Here is a 17188-nt window from a genome sequence, read left to right as displayed (position 1 = left end):
ATGGCATCCTCTTCCATGTTTGAAAAGCAGTTTTTCAGCATTAAAAAGTTTGATGGGACAAACTTTTCTTTGTGGAAAGAACAAATAAGGGATGTGCTTATTCAAAAGAAGCAGATAAAACCCTTGCAAGGGATTGCAGCTATGTCCACAGATGAATAGAATGAGTTGGATGCATTGACAAAGTCTACCATTAGACGTCATCTTGGGGAGACAGCTTATTTCACAGTAGTCACTGAAAAGACTACGGAAGCTTTATGGAAAAAGATGTGTGCTACATATGAGAAAGAGACTGCCTCAAACAAAGTCTATCTCATGAAGAGATTGTTTAAGCTACACATGAAGGAGGGAGAATCCATAGCTTTGCACTTGAATGAATTTAATATCATTTTCAGTCAGCTTCAAGCTCAAAAGCTGAATTTTGATGCGGAAATGAGGACAATATTTCACTTATGCTCATTACCATCCTCATGGGATACTTTTCGTACTGCTATCAGTCACTCTGCACCTGGTGGAGTATTGAACTTTAATGATGTGGTTGGTAGCTTGTTGGCCAAGGAGATTAGACGGAAGTCAATGGAATGCAACAAGCAGGATGCAGCCTTAAATGTGCAAAGGGGAAGATCACAGCCCAGGGGGAGGTTTCAAGAAAGAGGGAAGTCCCGTAGCAAGTCCAGGGCACAGAACATTGAGTGTCACTATTGTGGCAAGAATGGCCACATGAAAAAGGATTGCTACAAGCTTAAAAGAGAGCAAAAGGATAAGAAAAAGAATGCAAATTGGGGTGCAAATCAGAAGGAAGAGAGTCCAAGGGAGGACAAAGGAAAAGTGAAGATCGAGGAGATCAATGCAGTCACACGTGATAGTGACAATGGCATTCTCTTCATCTTACCACTTCAGATGATGCATATTCCCAAGATTGGATTTTTAATTCTGGTGCTTCATTCCATGTTACTCCCCATAGCGAATGGTTCTCCACTTATGACAGTGGAAAGACAGGTTGTGTGCATCTTGGAAATGACTATGCATGTGACGAGTAGGTGACATAAAGTTTTCTTTTGCAAATGGGTCTGCATTTATTTTGAAAAATGTGAGACATGTGCCTAAGCTGACCAAGAGTCTCATTTCAACGGGTCAGCTAGATGATGCTGGTTTTCAGATTTGGTTTTGGGAGTTGGAAAATTCAGAAGGGCTCTATGCTTTTGGCCAGGGGTGCCAAGTGTGGGACTTTATATCCCTTACATGTATCAGGGGTGTTTGATCATGTTGTTGCAATAACCGAGCAGCCAAGCACTTCTTTATGGCATTGTCGGTTGGGCCATATGAGCCAAAATGGGATGAAACTCTTATGCTATTTGGGTTATGTACCGCATTTAAGTTTCTCTGATTTTGAATTTTGTGAGCACTGTCTCTATGGGAAGCAGACTAAATCAGCCCATAAAAGAAGGGGAAAGAAAGAGTTTGAAAAGCTTGATTTGGTGCATTTAGACGTATGTGGTCCCATGCCTACACGATCATTAGGTGGGGCTGAATACTATGTGACATTCATTGATGATGCAACTAGGAAAGTGTGGGCTTATGCTATAGCTCGGAAGAGTGATGTGTTCCAGGTATTTTAGAAATGGTTGGCCTTGGTTGAAAATCAGTCAGGTAGAACGCTTAAATGCCTACGGACTGACAATGGTGGAGAGTATCTCTCTCATGACTTTCAGCATTTTTGTGATACACGTGGGATTAAGAGGGAGCTCACATCCCCTCGTATTCCAGAGCAAAATCCATGGAGCTTTAACTACTCATCATCATCAAGAGGACATGGAATTCACTTCGATCAAGACACCACATGTATCCCAATTAAGCTAGTAGCGCATCCCTTCCAATGACTTGTTGTTGCATGAAGTCTAAAAGGGCATTTCAAATTCCATTGAATAATAATTTTTCATGTATTTCCTATCCATTTACAACATTTGTGCCCTTATTTTCTCCACACCTTTTCATAGTCATATCTATCGCCTAATTTCCTTCATCATTGCTATCATGGTCTCTACCAACCTTGCCTCCTCTTTGCTTGAGATATAGGAGCGATCTATAAAAAAATAAAAGGTGGCTCCAAAATTCTCAAAGTGCCACATCGGATCGACATGCCGAACATGACAAATTTGATGTTGAAAGTAGAATGGAGCTGCAAGCATCTGCAAACCTCCCTCAACAATGCATCTAGAGCACTGAAATGGTGGAGCATCTCCTCAGTAGGTGCTCACTTGAAGTACAACCACTATGTTTGCATTGACAAGGAGCTACCCAAGGACATATTTTTGTTGCCACGTGTGTTGTTGTGGATAGCTCCAAGTCCCTACTAGTGCCAAACAAGCTCATTGTTATCAGATTTTGGAAGAAAAGAGCTATTCATAATTGTAGGGGTATATCATCAAGAAGATCATAGATATGGATATGTGTCTTTCTTTTGATTCCTGTCTGAGTATATCAAACTCAAAAAATAGCACAAGTAACATATGAGAACAAGGTTCCACTTGATTGGCTTGGAGTACTTCAAAGAACTTCAATTTGTAGCTCCAAGAAATTAGAGAGAACTTCAACTAGGCACTAGCTACATATGAGAACAAGGTTTTTCTTGATTGCTTGGAGTATTTCAAAAGAACTTCTACTTGTAGCTCTAAGAAATTAGACTGAAGGACCAAGCACATTGCAAACTTGTCCCACACTCTTGCATGATTTGACACAAGTTGGTTACCGAGGAAGTCCCCTAGCCAAGTGCTTTGCCGCTTCTTGAAGGACCAATTTGGCTTCCACTACTACATACACCTTCCTTTCTTGCACTAGAGGATCAACTTGGATCTTATATTTTGAGCCCCAAGGATCAACCAAGTCCTTGAGATGAGCTCCAGATCTCTTTGGGCTAAAATCCTTAGTTGCCAGCTATCCTACTCTAGCAGGCCGTAAAAATTCATCTCAAGCCAAAGTCCCTGTTGTAAAATCTCAGCTCCAACAGACTCCTCCTTTTTCTGTTAAAGAATTGAAACCATTGATTCCACCTAAATATTTGTCTCTTAGCCTCCGCAATCCGTGCCCTCTCCATCACATCAGAAGTAGCAAATGCTTATGGACTTGGCCGATGAGCTACATACTCCAACTGAGCCTGTGACACAAACCATAGCATAGGAACTCGAGGAATAATGCAAACATGTGCTAAGAGATGGTAGCAAGTGAAGTACTATTGGGCAACCAACTACCGCGCAGCCTAAAAAGGAACCTAAACATGCTATAGGTACCCTTGAGTTGCAGGGAATTGGGAGGTCACAACCAAGCCATCACAGCACTACCTAGCTTGTCACGACAACAATTGAAGGGGGTAAAGACAAAGAAGTTATCACCAAGCGATTGGATGACATAGAGATAGGAAAGAATGTGGATGAATCGCCCAAGATAAATGCACCATCGGATGTAAAGGGCAAAGAATTGTTATTGATCTGCTCGATCTAAGTCTTCAAAGTGTGCCTTTTCATGCATTTGTACAAACAGCAACAGAGAATCCCCTTGTGCTAAGAAGCATGACCAACGACAACCAGGCACCCAAGCAATCACCAAATAGAAGGGTGATAGAGAAGTTGAGCACTATGTCGAGGAGTAGCTGGTTGTTGCAACTCTTGTAGATCTCAAAGGCAAAAGGTTGTGACTGAAGAGTCCAGCGTCAAGGACACATGAAGTCAGTGAGACTAACAAGAAACAACTCGTGAAAGGAAAGATGAGAGTAGAAGTAGTAGAACAAGCTCCAAGAATAGATCTGCCTCTTAGAGGCAACCATGCACAGCAAGAGAGCTTGAACACAGCAAAAACTTGTGAGCACAAACTAGGAGAAGCAACAAACACACAGGTCAAAAGAAAACCTTAGCCTAGAATAGCCTAAGAGAAAGCAAACAAAGAAGGAGAGCTTCGTAGTGGTAGTTAAACTTGATGGCATGACAAGCTAAAGATAAAATTTTGGATTAGGGTTCTCATATACATGGCAATTTAATTTGCAACTCCCTCTCAAGCCTCTTTTCCAAAGTTCCTTAAGGCTAAGTCAATGGAATGGTTGACTAATCTAATTTAGCTACATTTTCTCATTCATTTCTTAGCAAGTACTTTTTTCCATTCTTGGGCTCTAATGGCTCAAGCACTTTTTACTTTTCAATCACCTTTCATTTTTCAAGCATTTCTCCACATGACTCTAATTGCACTTGGGTCTCATAAAATCAATATTCACAAAAGTGTGCTTTGTACTTATGGAGTAGACACTACCATTGTCCATCAAAGGAGATAATAGGTAAGAACCTTCTTTTCATTACCATATAAAGAGTCACAAGAAGCATGTCGTATATAAGAAAACAAGCACCTTCGAAGAGTGAAACGTGCACAACCATCAAGTACATCATTCGAACCATACTTGTATGATGCTATCTTCTACATGCATAAGGCATATAAAGAGTCGCAAGAAGCATGTCGTATACAATAAAACAAGCACCTTCAAAGAGTGAAACGTGCACAACCATGAAGTACATCATTTGAACCATACTTGTATAATGCTATTTTGTACATACAAAGGCATTAACCTTGTAATCTAGGAAAGCATGAATCTATGTAGCCAATGTAACTCTCTCCAAGTGTTATATTGACGGAGGGTATTGAAAGAACCATGGTTTGACACGTGAATCAAACATGGTTTTCATAAATGTTGTCACATGGAGCATGCCAATGTGCTAGTAGAGGATACAAATAATTGTGTGGATATGGATATATAGAAGTGTGGTGTATGGAGTAGAGTCTTCCATATGGACTGAAACTCAATAGGACTAAATCTAACGTCTCAGTCTCTCACTCCTTTTTCTCCTCCATGCACGCATTGTCTCTCTTGCACACTCTCTCCTGAGTGTATCAATATTAGAATGTTGGCAAATCAAGAAGGCAATAATTTAGGGATGCCTAGATAATGGATACTAGTCCTATAAGATTTCAACTTCAAAATCATTCAAAAACCAAAGAAGAAGCATTGGGATGTAAATTACCTATTCATTTACCCATAATAGGAAAGTAGAAAGTAGGTTTCTTAGAGCTACCTAGAAAATCGTTATCGAACATGAAAACATTCTACAATCTACTACTGTATTCCTTGACTATATGCCTTGGGTCTAATGGAGAGAAGTGGCTCTGTATGCTTACAAATACTCCCTCATTGTGGGACAAGCAAGGAGTCAATGGTGGGATTCAACAATGCATGTTTGCACATGAGTAGCAATTAAATTTTCAAAGGAGACCAACATGGATTGTTGGTGGACATTATGGAGATGAATTTATGGCTCATAAGGTTATGCAAGTAGGAATATGGTGTGAGACTTTAGTCCAAGATGAACCCAATTTGCAAATAGTGTGGAGTGCCAATGAGTAGGATGATCCCTCCTAGGTAATTTCATACCCCTCTAGGTGAGCAAACCTCAGGAATCTTCATAGAGACTGGGGCTTGAATACATGGAACTCTTAATCAAGCCACTCGACACAAAACAAATACATTCTAGACACAACCAATTATGTGACATAATGGGCCAAGCTTAACATGCTGTGAGCTCAGGTGGCTTCATCCCAACAAATTGTTTTATGCCAAAGAAAGGCATGGCATGTTTTCCATATCATACATAAACAACATGTGGGATGATGAATGCTCCTCATTTGTATAATTCTCAACTTGAACCCAAGAACCCCAACCTTAAGATGTGTTGTGGCGGCTTCTTTTGGGTCACCCAAGGTTACCCAATGGCACTTACACCTTGGTCATCTTTGGCCTGAATTACTACTTGAGTTGGTCATCAGTAGTAAAAATCCATAACAACCAAAATGTCACATCATTGTCCCATTACATCTATCACCTCAATCCCAACCATAGGCTTGGAAGCCACCTAAATGTTTAGGTAGTGTACACACAAATATGCACTAAGATATACACTAGTTCACTTTGTTCTGATTCTTCAGTACTCCTACATCTAACCAAGTAATGCTTCATCATGATGCTAGAACTTTGTGTATATAACCACTTCAACATGGGAACGATGTCTAGAAATACATGTCACTACACTTCAAAACAGCACTTTGCATGTCCAAGATTCCCCTTCAACCATTACATATACTTTGTCTCCTTGCCCATAAATATTTGGAGTTGGCCTCCAAATGACCTTCAATATAATTCACTAGAAAAGAAAATGATGCTCCACTACAATGGGGCTTGAATAATGTGGTGGGCATCATACATTTTGATGCTTAGTTCTTATGGTTTTTGCATCACACATTGCTTGGTTGGTTTGAGCCTTGATCCCCCTAACGGCACATGATTACCAAACTTTCGAATGCCATTCAGGCTCCTAATATTAAGCTTGCATTGAATGTATTTGGCGACTATGCTCACTCTAGACTCTCCATACATGATGATATCTAGATTTGGAAACTATTCTCAGTCTATGCTCTCCATCCTTGATGATATCTACAATCCCATGTTAACACCAAAATTGAATAGATTTGGAGAGTACAGTAACTCTAGATTCTCCATCCATGATGATACCCTTGATTAGGTTCCTTTTATATACACATCTATTGTGGGTGCATTGTCATTCTGTACTAGTGACTTTGTAACTTTTAGTTTTGTCTCTAAGGTTTCGATAGTTGGTTTCCATGTAGTCTTCTTGAAGAAGTCAAAGTATTATGATGTGATTTCTAAGAGTTTCCCAATGATGATGTTTACGTCATGTCATTAAACGTGCTAATCTCTATCTATTGACCCTTTGATGGGAATTCTATTGGTTTCTTCTTCTTTTGACTTGCTTGAGAAGCGCAACACATTCCTTTGGTCCACTGCCACTCAACATGTTTATCACTAGTGGCTTAGCCTTGAATTTTTGTATTCTCCCTTTAACAAATTGCTTTTCACTCCTTGCGTTGATTTGCCATTAGCTCTACAATGTTTACTTGTGACCTTGTGACTACATCAATGTCTATTTGGTTATCAATAATTTTGAGGGATGCATCTACTTCTTTTCTTGGTATGTGCCAATCTATAACGTCTCCATGTGCTTCTTCACCTTATATGTCATTCATAAGTATCCCAAATAATCTTTCTTGATGTTAGATTATATTATATATAATAATTTAAAAAATCAGAAGAAAGAAGGTTGAATTATGTTACTTCCAGCATATACAACCTGTTCGACTAATAAAGATGAACAAAAAGAACTGAGAACAGAAAGAAAAGCAAGTCATACATCAGTTAGAAAATCAAATAAGCTGAAAGGGTTAAGAGTGGATGGCAGAGGAACTCACAAAAGCTCAGCTAAGGAATAAGACCTTGGAGCTTGCACGCAGCCAGAAAAGAAGGAAAATGGGCTGTGTTTTGAGATGGCAAGGCTTTGATTAGAGACTCTAAAGCCAAGTCCAAAGACTCTTCGATTATATTATCACATAAATACCATGAAAATTATGAAAATGTAAGTATAGAGTATCTTTGACTTACTTTGAAAATTATTACATAACTACCATGAAATTTATGAAAATATGAGTATCCTTGACTTACTTTGAAACATTGAATTTTCACCTTTAACCTTGGTGAGGTTTTTATTGTAGTTTCCTAAGCCAATAGTGAAGGCTACCTTTAAGCTTGTAGTCAAGTCCATTGTGCTAAGATTTGCCAAGGTGCTACAAGTCCTAGCTTCTACAATGGTCCTCCTTTTGGCAATTACCACTTCTATGGCATAAGCCTTAAAACACTTGCCCATAACCCTTGGTCTCCGCAATGCCAAAGGTTAGTCCCACATGAGATTATTAAGCATGATATTTTTTGTGATTTGCATATTTAGCTTTATCTTTCTTCGTTATAAGTTTCTTCTTTCACTATAAAGACTTGCGCATTAAGCAGAAGAATTCATTTTGTTGTTGCATATATTGGCCATTCACAATCTCAATACTAGAGACTCTAGACACACAAAATTATTTGTTCCACAAGACACTAACCTCTAAAATGATCACACCTACCAGTTTACTTTGGACTGAGCATCAAGTATCATGCTAAGGGACCTCAACACAATTTTTCTCCTAGAGCGTGATTGATTTTGTGAACTTTCCTTAATCCATGTAGCTCTCTTTGTATAGTTCATCCTTAGTTGAAAAAGTTAATGTACATGTGGGATTGAACATAATGGCCTTCTCAAATTTTTGCATGTGTAGATAACTCGATGCCTTCGGGTACAAGGAGTAAGGTACCTTCACTTTTTGCTAACTTTGTTACATGATTGTGAAAATACCACCATAATTGTTCCATGCCATCTTGACTTCATCACACACCATCCTACTATTTTAGGCTTGAATTTCAGTTGGCGACAACATCATTGCTTTGCTTCATCAATGATGTTGTCTTTCCCTCTAATTCTCGTCCATTATTTGTTATTCTTGACTTCATTCATCAAATTCTCAAGGAGGATATCCAAAAGAGTTTTTCTCCCTAGAGAGTGATTGTGAATTTTCCTTAATCCATGTGGCTCTCTTTGTATGCTTCACCTATATTTCAAGAGATTAATGTACCTATGGAATTGAACATAATGCATGTGTGGATAATGTATGCTTTTCTCTCTCTCTCTCTCTCTCTCTCTCTCTCTCTCTCTCTCTCTCTCTCTCCATCATACCTACAATTACTTTTGGACAAGACAGACTATCACAGCCACACACCTTGCTCATTTCTTTGTTGAGAAGATATATGGCTTACTAGCTGAAATAGTCATTGACAGAGATGCGAAGTTAACTAGGCATTTCTAACGGGCTTGTTCAAGAAATTAGACACTCATCCCAACATGAGTTCCGGCTGATCATCCAAAGCCAAATGGACAGACTGAGCCGGTCAATCAGGCTTGGAAGACATGTTGAGGGCTTATTCTCCTGAAGGCAGTCTCATTGGGAAGATTACCTTCCATTGCTTGAGTTTGCTTACAACAGTGCTAAGCATTCAGCAACATGAAGCAGTCTGTTCATGCTGATCTATGGATACCAAGCTCACCCTCATAAACCTACCACAAAATCCATGGAAATACTTCGCCATCCTTCTTCACTTCAAGCTGGCAGGCCTGTGGACTAGTTAGGGTTACAATCCTTCATTCTCTCTCTCTCTCTCTCTCTCTCTCTCTCTCTCTGTCTTCAATCTGTGCCTCTTTTTGCATGTAGTTTTTCTCATCTTCTCGTTCGTGGCTTCGCTTGCAGATGGCCACTTTGTCTGCTCACCAAGGCTTCGGCCATGCCGGCATAGGCTCTACTATGCCTTGGCATCCATCTGTCAAAGCTTTCAACAATGAATGCCGATTTTTCCCTGTGCAGCGATGCAGGCTGATTGTCTTTTGTTCTTTGAAGCCTCCACCCCCTTTGGAGCCAAAGCCCGGCAAAAGATCCGTGCAATTGGATGGCATAACCTATCACATAGGGTTTGTCGCTACCCAATCTCTCCTGTTTGTTTCGTTCCCTTGTAGATTTGATTTTCTTACACAACCTCTTTGTCCTGACAGAGTCGATGATGAAGAGCTCACCAGAAAACTGGCGGAGCAGTCAAAGAGAATCGTGCAAGGATTCAAGGAAGCTGCTGCAATGCTGCAGCTAGACGAGCAGGACAACCTTGTTGATGTATTCAAGGAATACAAAAAAGCTCTCCTAGGAGGGGTTTCTTAAGCTGAAGATGATGATGACAGCGACCTTGCTGATCAAGGTCGCGATTCGTAAATATGTAATTGGGACATGTTAGGTTAATATTATGTGAATGTAACGATACTTTCAATTGTGCAATTGGGACGATACTTTCCAAGTGTGTAATTAGAATGCGTTGTTATCTGATTGTAACGATACTTTCTCTAAGTGCAGCTTCGCATATTTAGTGATACTCCACTTCCTTTAAATAAAATAAATGAATGTGCCTTATGTTAAGCAAAGTAAAAAAGTCTTTATTAATAATGGTTTTCCTTTCAATACAGTAATGCAGGCCTTGGAATACCATTATGCTTCTTCTTCTTCTCTCCCTCTCACCTTGAAGCTAAATTCCATTTATGGCTCCATCAATTTCTCCCCCTTTCTCTCTCTCTCTTCTTCTTCTGCTTCGTCTTCTTCTCGGCTTTCAATTTGCCCGCGCAGGCCTCTTGAATATATTCAACTTGTTTACTATTTTGACCAGCAATGGTCCCATGAGTATGAAGGCCAATTCCCTCTCTCTCTCTCTCTCTCTCTCTCTCTCTCTCTCTCTCTCTCTCTCGTGTTTTGTCCTTGATCGACGGTTGATCAGTTGGTTCATCTCTCAATTTGTAGGCTGACACAAACTCTCTCTCTCTCTCTCTCTCTCTCTCTCTCTCTCTCTCTTGTTCCGTCCTTGATCGATGGTTGATGAGTTGGTTCATCTCTCAGTTTGTAGGCTGACACAAATACTCTCTCTCTCTCTCTCTCTCTCTCTCTCTCTCTCTCATGTGTTTGACCCCTAATCGACGTGTGATGAGTTGTTTTAGCTCCCCGTTTTGTACCTTGACATAAGAACTCTATCTCTCCATGTATAAGCCGTCCTCCCCCACCAAATTTTGTAAAACCCAAATGAGTGTTGCTGGTTGAGGCTCTGTTTCTCTCTCTCGCAGTGGGATCAGCCCTCTAACTCCCTCCATGTCAATTTGGACCACGCAAAACTCAAAGAAATTTCAAATTTCTTGGGCGAAATGTATCCACCATTGCACAAGATGTGAGGATGTTTATGGGAACCTACTGTAACCACATTAAGGACTCCGCAAAGATTGGAGTACTTAGCACCAATTTATCAGAGGGAGTGAAATCCAAAGAAGCAACTAGTTGCCTTTACTCCCGATGCTCTCACAGGCTTGATGAATAGCACCATACATGCCTCTAGCCCAGTGGGCCCTAGGATCAGCCCTCGGGCATAAAGACAAAACCCATAGCGAAACTGGGGTAAAAAGGTAACTCCTTAGTTTTCAAAGGCAACAAGCGGATTCAAGTAGACCCTAGGTACAATCTACGCAAAATAGCTTGCAATCATCCATGCCCTCAAGAAGTAGAAGCATATCTTGTTTGACCATACAGTCCGCACCAATCATCAGGTCCTGCGATGGTTTACAAACAATGCCAACCACGTAGTGGGCGGATGGCCAAATTCGATGGAGTCGGACATTTCAGCATTTCAAGGTACGTCCTACATGCAGAGAATGTTGTTGCAGATACTCATAACGTCCTACATGCAGAGAATGTTGTTGCAGATACTCATAACAAGTAGTGCATGGTATCTACAATCTCCATAGACTACATCCCCTAATATGTGAAATCAGTACAACGATTCCCCAGAGTCCCAGTGTTGAATAACCAGCACAAAGTACCATGTATGACAGGCCATCAAGCCAATTCTATGTGCTTAGTTCTGACAAGTATTGTTGCATGCAACACATGGTTCTACCATGGGAATCTACCATAGCCGGACAGCAAGGATTCCAGAGCGATCTAGAAAAAACCAAGAAAGGCTTTTCTGGCCACATTTGGAATGATGTGCCATTATAGTCAATACATCTCTCAATGCCAGAAAGTAAACGTTCAAGGGACCAAGAACACCATGTCTTTTGGCTATAATGGACAGATTTCATAAGTTTCTCAAGCTGATTCCATGCAAAGACACAATCAATGCTCAAGATACAGACACATTGTGCATTGGACAAAGGTTAGCGTGGTGAATAGAGACCTAAATCCACCAATATTTCTTTCACCCAGTAAATTTGTTTGCCATATTGACTCGAGTGGACTGAGAGTGCAGTTAATAAAGAGAGACAATTAGCCTACTGTCCTCCCAGTGAACTTGTTTTGCCATGTTGACCTCGGCGGACACCCATAAGTTAATCCTGTAACTGTTTCAACAGGGAGCGCTTACATGGAGAACTCAATCTATCCTTGATAGCCAACAGGAGATGCCACATTGTACAACCATTTGAGTGATATGATGGGAGTGAAAGAAATATCTTACTGTTCACCCAGTAAATTTGTTTGCCATATTGACTCGAGTGGACTGAGAGTGCAGTTAATAAAGAGAGACGATTAGCCTACTGTCCTCCCAGTGAACATGCTTTGCCATGTTGACCTAGGCGGACACCCATAAGTTAATCCTGTAACTGTTTCAACAGGGAGCGCTTACATGGAGAGCTCAATCTATCCTTGATAGCCAACAGGCAGCAATAGAGATAATAAATTAATAAATATTACGACCCATTTCCAGGTTGGCAGTCTACAGTAATTATGCCCACAAACGATGTGCGATCCTGCAGTTTGTAAAAAGAGCTCGTTATAATCATAAAGTATGTGCACTCAAAGCTGTGAATAGATTTTTGGAGCCTACACACGGCCATTGAAGTTGACATGGCTGTACAAGGTGGTGGGAAATCTACGGTACAAAAGGATTGATATGGTGAGAAATCTACGGTACAAAAGGATAATCTGGCTTTCAAGCAGTCACAATCGTGGGCATTCCAAGGCTTACATGCAGCCATTCAATTCAATCTTTGTCAGCATCACTGTCTAATCAATTTCCCAAGTAGATTTAAAAACTGCAATCAGACGTAATCATGCGTATAGCCCAAATTGAATAGAAGGAAAGTTTGAAGATGTTCAGATCTTGTAAGTATTATATTGTACATTAGTCACCTGTGCCTAAGGGATTTGACACAAAAACCTGCCCATCTGTCTTCCACACAATCCTCTCTACTTGACGATCCTTAAAGCAACTAACTGATAAGCTGGTACCTTCAGTCAAGAAATGACCAGTCCCTCTACCAGCTGCTGATTCAGAATCATACTCTGGGATCACCTAATTGGAAACCGGGAGAAGCACAATAGAAAGACCCAGCCCGTCCTGATTTCAGGCAGATTAGTATAGATCGTCCTCAGGCATGAACCACCAAGCTTGTATTCTCGGAGACAGCTTGGGAGTGATTATGTTCCCCTTCATATGTGACAATCAGCATTGTTGGATCATCAAAGGCTCGTTCCACATGCTTTCTGGCAGGGCATCCCCTCACACTGCTACATTTGTAGTAACCCCTGTATCCAACACAAACATAAGAGAACCTCTGAGAAACCTGCTAAATACAATCCAAAGGTATGGCACAGTGCCTCAACAATGCTTAATACATCCCACATACTTTGGGTAGAAATTGTCGTCTGGCATACCTGGGGTGAGGAGAGCCCTTGATAGGTTTCTGTCCATACTTTCTCCACGAAAAATCGTCAGCTGGTATGTCTGCCATCTTTGCACTGATGGCAGGCACTCTAACTGTCCTTTTGTTTCTCGACTTCCTGAACATTACGACAACTATTTAGCGGGAAGGCCTTAAAGATCTACAGATACAAATGACGATTAAAGGCGATGCTGATTTCGTGTGGCCAATAGTATCTCGCATTCATCAACCAAATCAGATATGAGCTTCACACACACCTGCGCTTGGAGCAATGGCACCGTCCAGAACTGTTGCATTTTCCTCCACCCTCTTCAGGCTTTCCCGAACATTTTCTCTTGGCAGAGTACATAGGAGGACGACCTACTCCCACCGAGTTGAATGCCTGCTGAAATACTGACTGCTTACAATTCGTCACACTACCATCGATACGAAGGGATGACATGAAGGAGCCAGTAGTAGTGGAGAGAGAAGGTGTACAGCTGACTGAGTTCTCTGGTTGAGAATACGTTTTCCCAGACATATCTGACTGGGACTGTTGATGCTGTGACGAGGATTGCTGTTGGCAATGAGGCTGTTGTCCGTGCCTTCCTTTGTCCACATTGGAGGTGAGAACGTTAGAGCCTTGAAGAAAGAACGGTTGGGTAGGCAATGCCAGGACAGACGAATCCGCACGGTAAAGGGCAGGCGTAGTAAGGAGACCAGCGTTAGCTGAGTTGCCCTGAGAAGAAAGGAATCGTGGCCGCGCATGCTGCGGGATGACTACACAGGGCGAAACAGGACCATAAAGAGAGGAGGTGTTCAATGTACCAGCTGGATGGGAAGGGAACAATCCTTGGGTTTGCTGGCCGAAGACGAATGCGGCAGGTGGTGGACTGAAAATGGAGTTGGGGATGGAGGATTCTGTCTTGATGGGAGTACTAGCAAGAGGGGGTGGCTGTTGTTGCTGCTGCTGCGGTGGCTGCGAAGCAATTCCAGAAGAGGAGTTGGGGGCCTCAGGCGATCCGCTACTGAGGGAGGAGGAGGTGAGGGAAGAAGCTAGTCGATGTGTGGGCATAGCAGGCGTAGGGCGGAAGAGAGTCGTCGTGCTGCTCTCCTTGTTGCAGCCATCGCTAGATTCAGCCCCCTCCGAGCTGCAGCTACTAGGAGCTTCCATGAGAGCATTGGAGAGTCTGGCCAAGGAGGCAGCTTGCGAGCCTCCAGGGCCTCTGCGGAAGCGGGCATGGCCCGATCTGCTGAGCAGGGACACCACCTTCCGGAATTTGGAGATGGTAGCATCCGCCACAATGGAGCAATCCTCCTGCAAGCACTGATTCTTGGTCTCCAGCTGCCGCTGCTGCTGCAGCTGTTGTTGCTGCTGGGATGCAGGATGCTGGGAGAGGAGCTGGATGAGGCGCTGCATGCTTTCCAAGCCAGCCGAGGCAGCTTCGTGGGCATCACGGTCGCGTTCGAGGCGAGCGAGGCTGTGGTAGTCGAGCATTTCGACAGCCATAGCTAAGGGAAGAGGAAGGGGAGGAAGCAGGAGGTAGTAGAGCTCAGAGGAAAGAGCTCACAGAAGAAGAAGACGAAGAGAGTTTTCTGCCCACCAAATGGAGAGCTTCGGAAGGGAAGACCCTGCATGCCCCAGATAATGGCCTCCCCCTGAAGAGAGAGAAAATACCCACAAAACCCACTTCCCTATGAGAGAGAATCCCAACGCTCCCAGTTCATTTTGGCTCCCCTTCCCCCGAAAACACCCTTTTCCCGAAGAGAGAGAAAATCAGAGAGAGAATGTAGCGACACCGCGTGTGCCCCGGGTCAACAGCCTCCACTCACCGGACTCCACGGGCCCCTCCCCTTTATTTCGATTTTTAAGACCCTTCAAGTCCGGGTCAACGACGACGGTAGCGTTCTTGAATGCTCTGGTCAAACCCCCTCTGTCCGCCGTCCCATCCGCTTGCCTCCATCCGACGGCGCTGCCGGCCCACTGCGTTGACCGTAGATGTTACTTTCTTTAATTAAAAAAACACACCTGTGCAGATGGTGCTTCGGGCTTAGGTGGCCATACCGAGCCGTAAGGGATAGCACTTCTAGCATAATGCCCCTTCCAATGGGTTTGCACCTCTCTACTCCAACACATCCTGTTTGGCCTCTGTTTGGCCTCTCCTATGCTCTACCTGCCCGCCCACATTTACTCCTCCTTTGCCATGCACACCTTGCGTGTGGCCTGAATTGCCGATGGCAGATTCGCCACCTCTCTCTCGAGACTTCCCGCACGTCAACCAAACCTACAAATTCATGTATGGGCTCTACTTGCCCGCCCACATTTACTTCTCTTTGGCCTTGCACACCATGCGTATGGCCTGAATGGCCGGTGGCAAATTTGCCACCCCTCGAGAGAGACTTCCCGCACTTGTGGATCGTGGGAACAGGGCCTAAGGTAGCACACACACGAGAAATTTTCTCACCAATGAAAAGTACATTTTACCCAATGTTTATCCCAAGTTACCCACTCTTCACCAAAACCAAGCAAACTATATACAATGAGACTCCAAGTTTTCAACTTTACATGAACTTTACATGAGAGATTTATCCTTGCAATTTTTAAAATTCGTACATTTTTTCATATTTTATTTATATTTTGGCCTTAAAACTTGAAAACTTAATTCTATTTTAGTTATATTTTGGCCTTAAAACTAGAAAAGTTCTAGGAAAAACATCTAGGTGGAAAGTTAAAGGTTTCTTTATCTACAACTTAAAACTTCTCTCTAAACACTACCCTAACATTCAAGTCAACCTTGAAGAATACGCTTCAATAATTTAGATCTACTCGTGTGAAGACTTCTCAGTGCTCACTTCTCACTTCCAGGTTCTCAATTTCCTTTGCGCGAGGTTTGAAAAAAATATATCTTTCTTGTTTTAAAAAAAAGTGCTTTTACTTTTATTTTAGTTCTTTAAAGAAAATTCCTTTGGGCCTAGTTTGAACTTTGTCCCCCCCCCCTCCTGTCTCTCTCTCTCAAAAGTGCTTTTATTTTTATTTTAGTTCTTTAAAGAAAAATCATTTGGGCCTAGTTTGAACTTTGTCCCCCCCCCCTCCTCCTCTCTCTCTCTCTCTCTCTCTCTCTCTCTCTAAGTTCACCCACTCCCCACTCAAAGCATATTTTCACTTAGCACCAGAAAACTTTTTAGCTCTTATATGCGATGTATTATGCTTTTGGGTGATTTTTCTTTGGTCAACCTTGACTCCATCACACTCAATCATTTCAACACTTATTTCCATCCTTTACATCTATGACTTTCCTTAGCAAAACCTTTAAGTCCGAATATTTAGAGCTTTTTCCAAGTTCTTTCACTAAATATCACTAGGTTGATACAAATTTTTGAAATCGTTTGAAGTCCCATAAAGAACAATCTAAGGTTAAAAACAAAAATTTCAAAGTCACCTAAAATTGTCATGAACACAACCTCAGGGTGGTCATCTGTAAAAAACCAGGTTAACATGTGCGAGCAAGTACACATTTAAATACCCCTAGACTTAAATTTTTTCATTTTTTGTACCATGTTTCCCCCTCTTTCGTACATATACATGTAAAATACCCTTAGACTTAAATTTTTATTTTTTTCTATAATGTTTTCCCCTCTTTTGTATGTATACATATTTTGATTTTACAAGCTCCCTCCGTACATATACATACCATAATTATGTTAGATAAGCATTTAAAATCCCTCGTCCTATCCGTAAATGGCTCATCAGTTCCCCCAATTACAAAATATCCTACCATTAGCGAACCTACGTTCATTCACACACCATCTTATTCCTCAGAGTATGAATTGAATGCCTCCCAAGTTAGTGACAGTTTGTTGGGGAAAGCTACCTTCCCAATCACAATGGTTAGTGTAGACACTAGCTGAAAACTATGGCTCACATGACCGCTCTCAAGTGT

General features: G+C 41.9%; 2 protein-coding genes across 2 annotated transcripts; one reads left to right on the top strand and one right to left on the bottom strand.

The window, feature by feature from the left end:
• Positions 1 to 8620: 8620 nt before the first annotated feature.
• LOC147893270 (uncharacterized) lies at positions 8621 to 9895 on the top strand. Its single transcript, XM_087386631.1, has 3 exons — positions 8621 to 8641; positions 9277 to 9494; positions 9576 to 9895. The coding sequence occupies exons 2-3, from the start codon at positions 9277 to 9279 to the stop codon at positions 9733 to 9735; spliced, it is 378 nt and encodes a 125-aa protein (XP_087242757.1). The 5' UTR covers positions 8621 to 8641; the 3' UTR covers positions 9736 to 9895.
• Positions 9896 to 12651: 2756 nt separating this feature from the next.
• On the bottom strand, positions 12652 to 14870 carry LOC147893269 (uncharacterized). Its single transcript, XM_087385874.1, has 3 exons — positions 13526 to 14870; positions 13261 to 13386; positions 12652 to 13131 (listed from the first exon to the last, which is right to left on the bottom strand). Exons 1-3 carry the CDS (start codon positions 14755 to 14757, stop codon positions 12975 to 12977), a joined length of 1515 nt encoding a protein of 504 aa, XP_087242000.1. The 5' UTR covers positions 14758 to 14870; the 3' UTR covers positions 12652 to 12974.
• Between the last annotated feature and the right edge of the window lie 2318 nt (positions 14871 to 17188).

This window comes from Dipteris shenzhenensis, chromosome 15 (genome assembly GCF_047967505.1).
Source record: "Dipteris shenzhenensis isolate YYH24624 ecotype China chromosome 15, Dip_SZ_1.0, whole genome shotgun sequence".
NCBI classification, from domain to species: domain Eukaryota; kingdom Viridiplantae; phylum Streptophyta; class Polypodiopsida; order Gleicheniales; family Dipteridaceae; genus Dipteris; species Dipteris shenzhenensis.
Note: the sequence above shows the minus strand (reverse complement) of the source record. Positions and strands in the feature narration are given on the sequence as shown.

Bases quoted from the DNA above. Each gene is read 5' to 3' on its own strand.
- LOC147893270 (XM_087386631.1), top strand. From the start codon at position 9,277: ATGGCCACTTTGTCTGCTCACCAAGGCTTCGGCCATGCCGGCATAGGC. The intron at 9,495-9,575 runs GTTTGTCGCTAC...TTGTCCTGACAG, and splicing joins GGCATAACCTATCACATAGG to AGTCGATGATGAAGAGCTCA.
- LOC147893269 (XM_087385874.1), bottom strand. From the start codon at position 14,757: ATGGCTGTCGAAATGCTCGACTACCACAGCCTCGCTCGCCTCGAACGC. The intron at 13,387-13,525 runs GTGTGTGTGAAG...CGTAATGTTCAG, and splicing joins TGCCATTGCTCCAAGCGCAG to GAAGTCGAGAAACAAAAGGA. The intron at 13,132-13,260 runs GTATGCCAGACG...TGTTGGATACAG, and splicing joins AAGGGCTCTCCTCACCCCAG to GGGTTACTACAAATGTAGCA.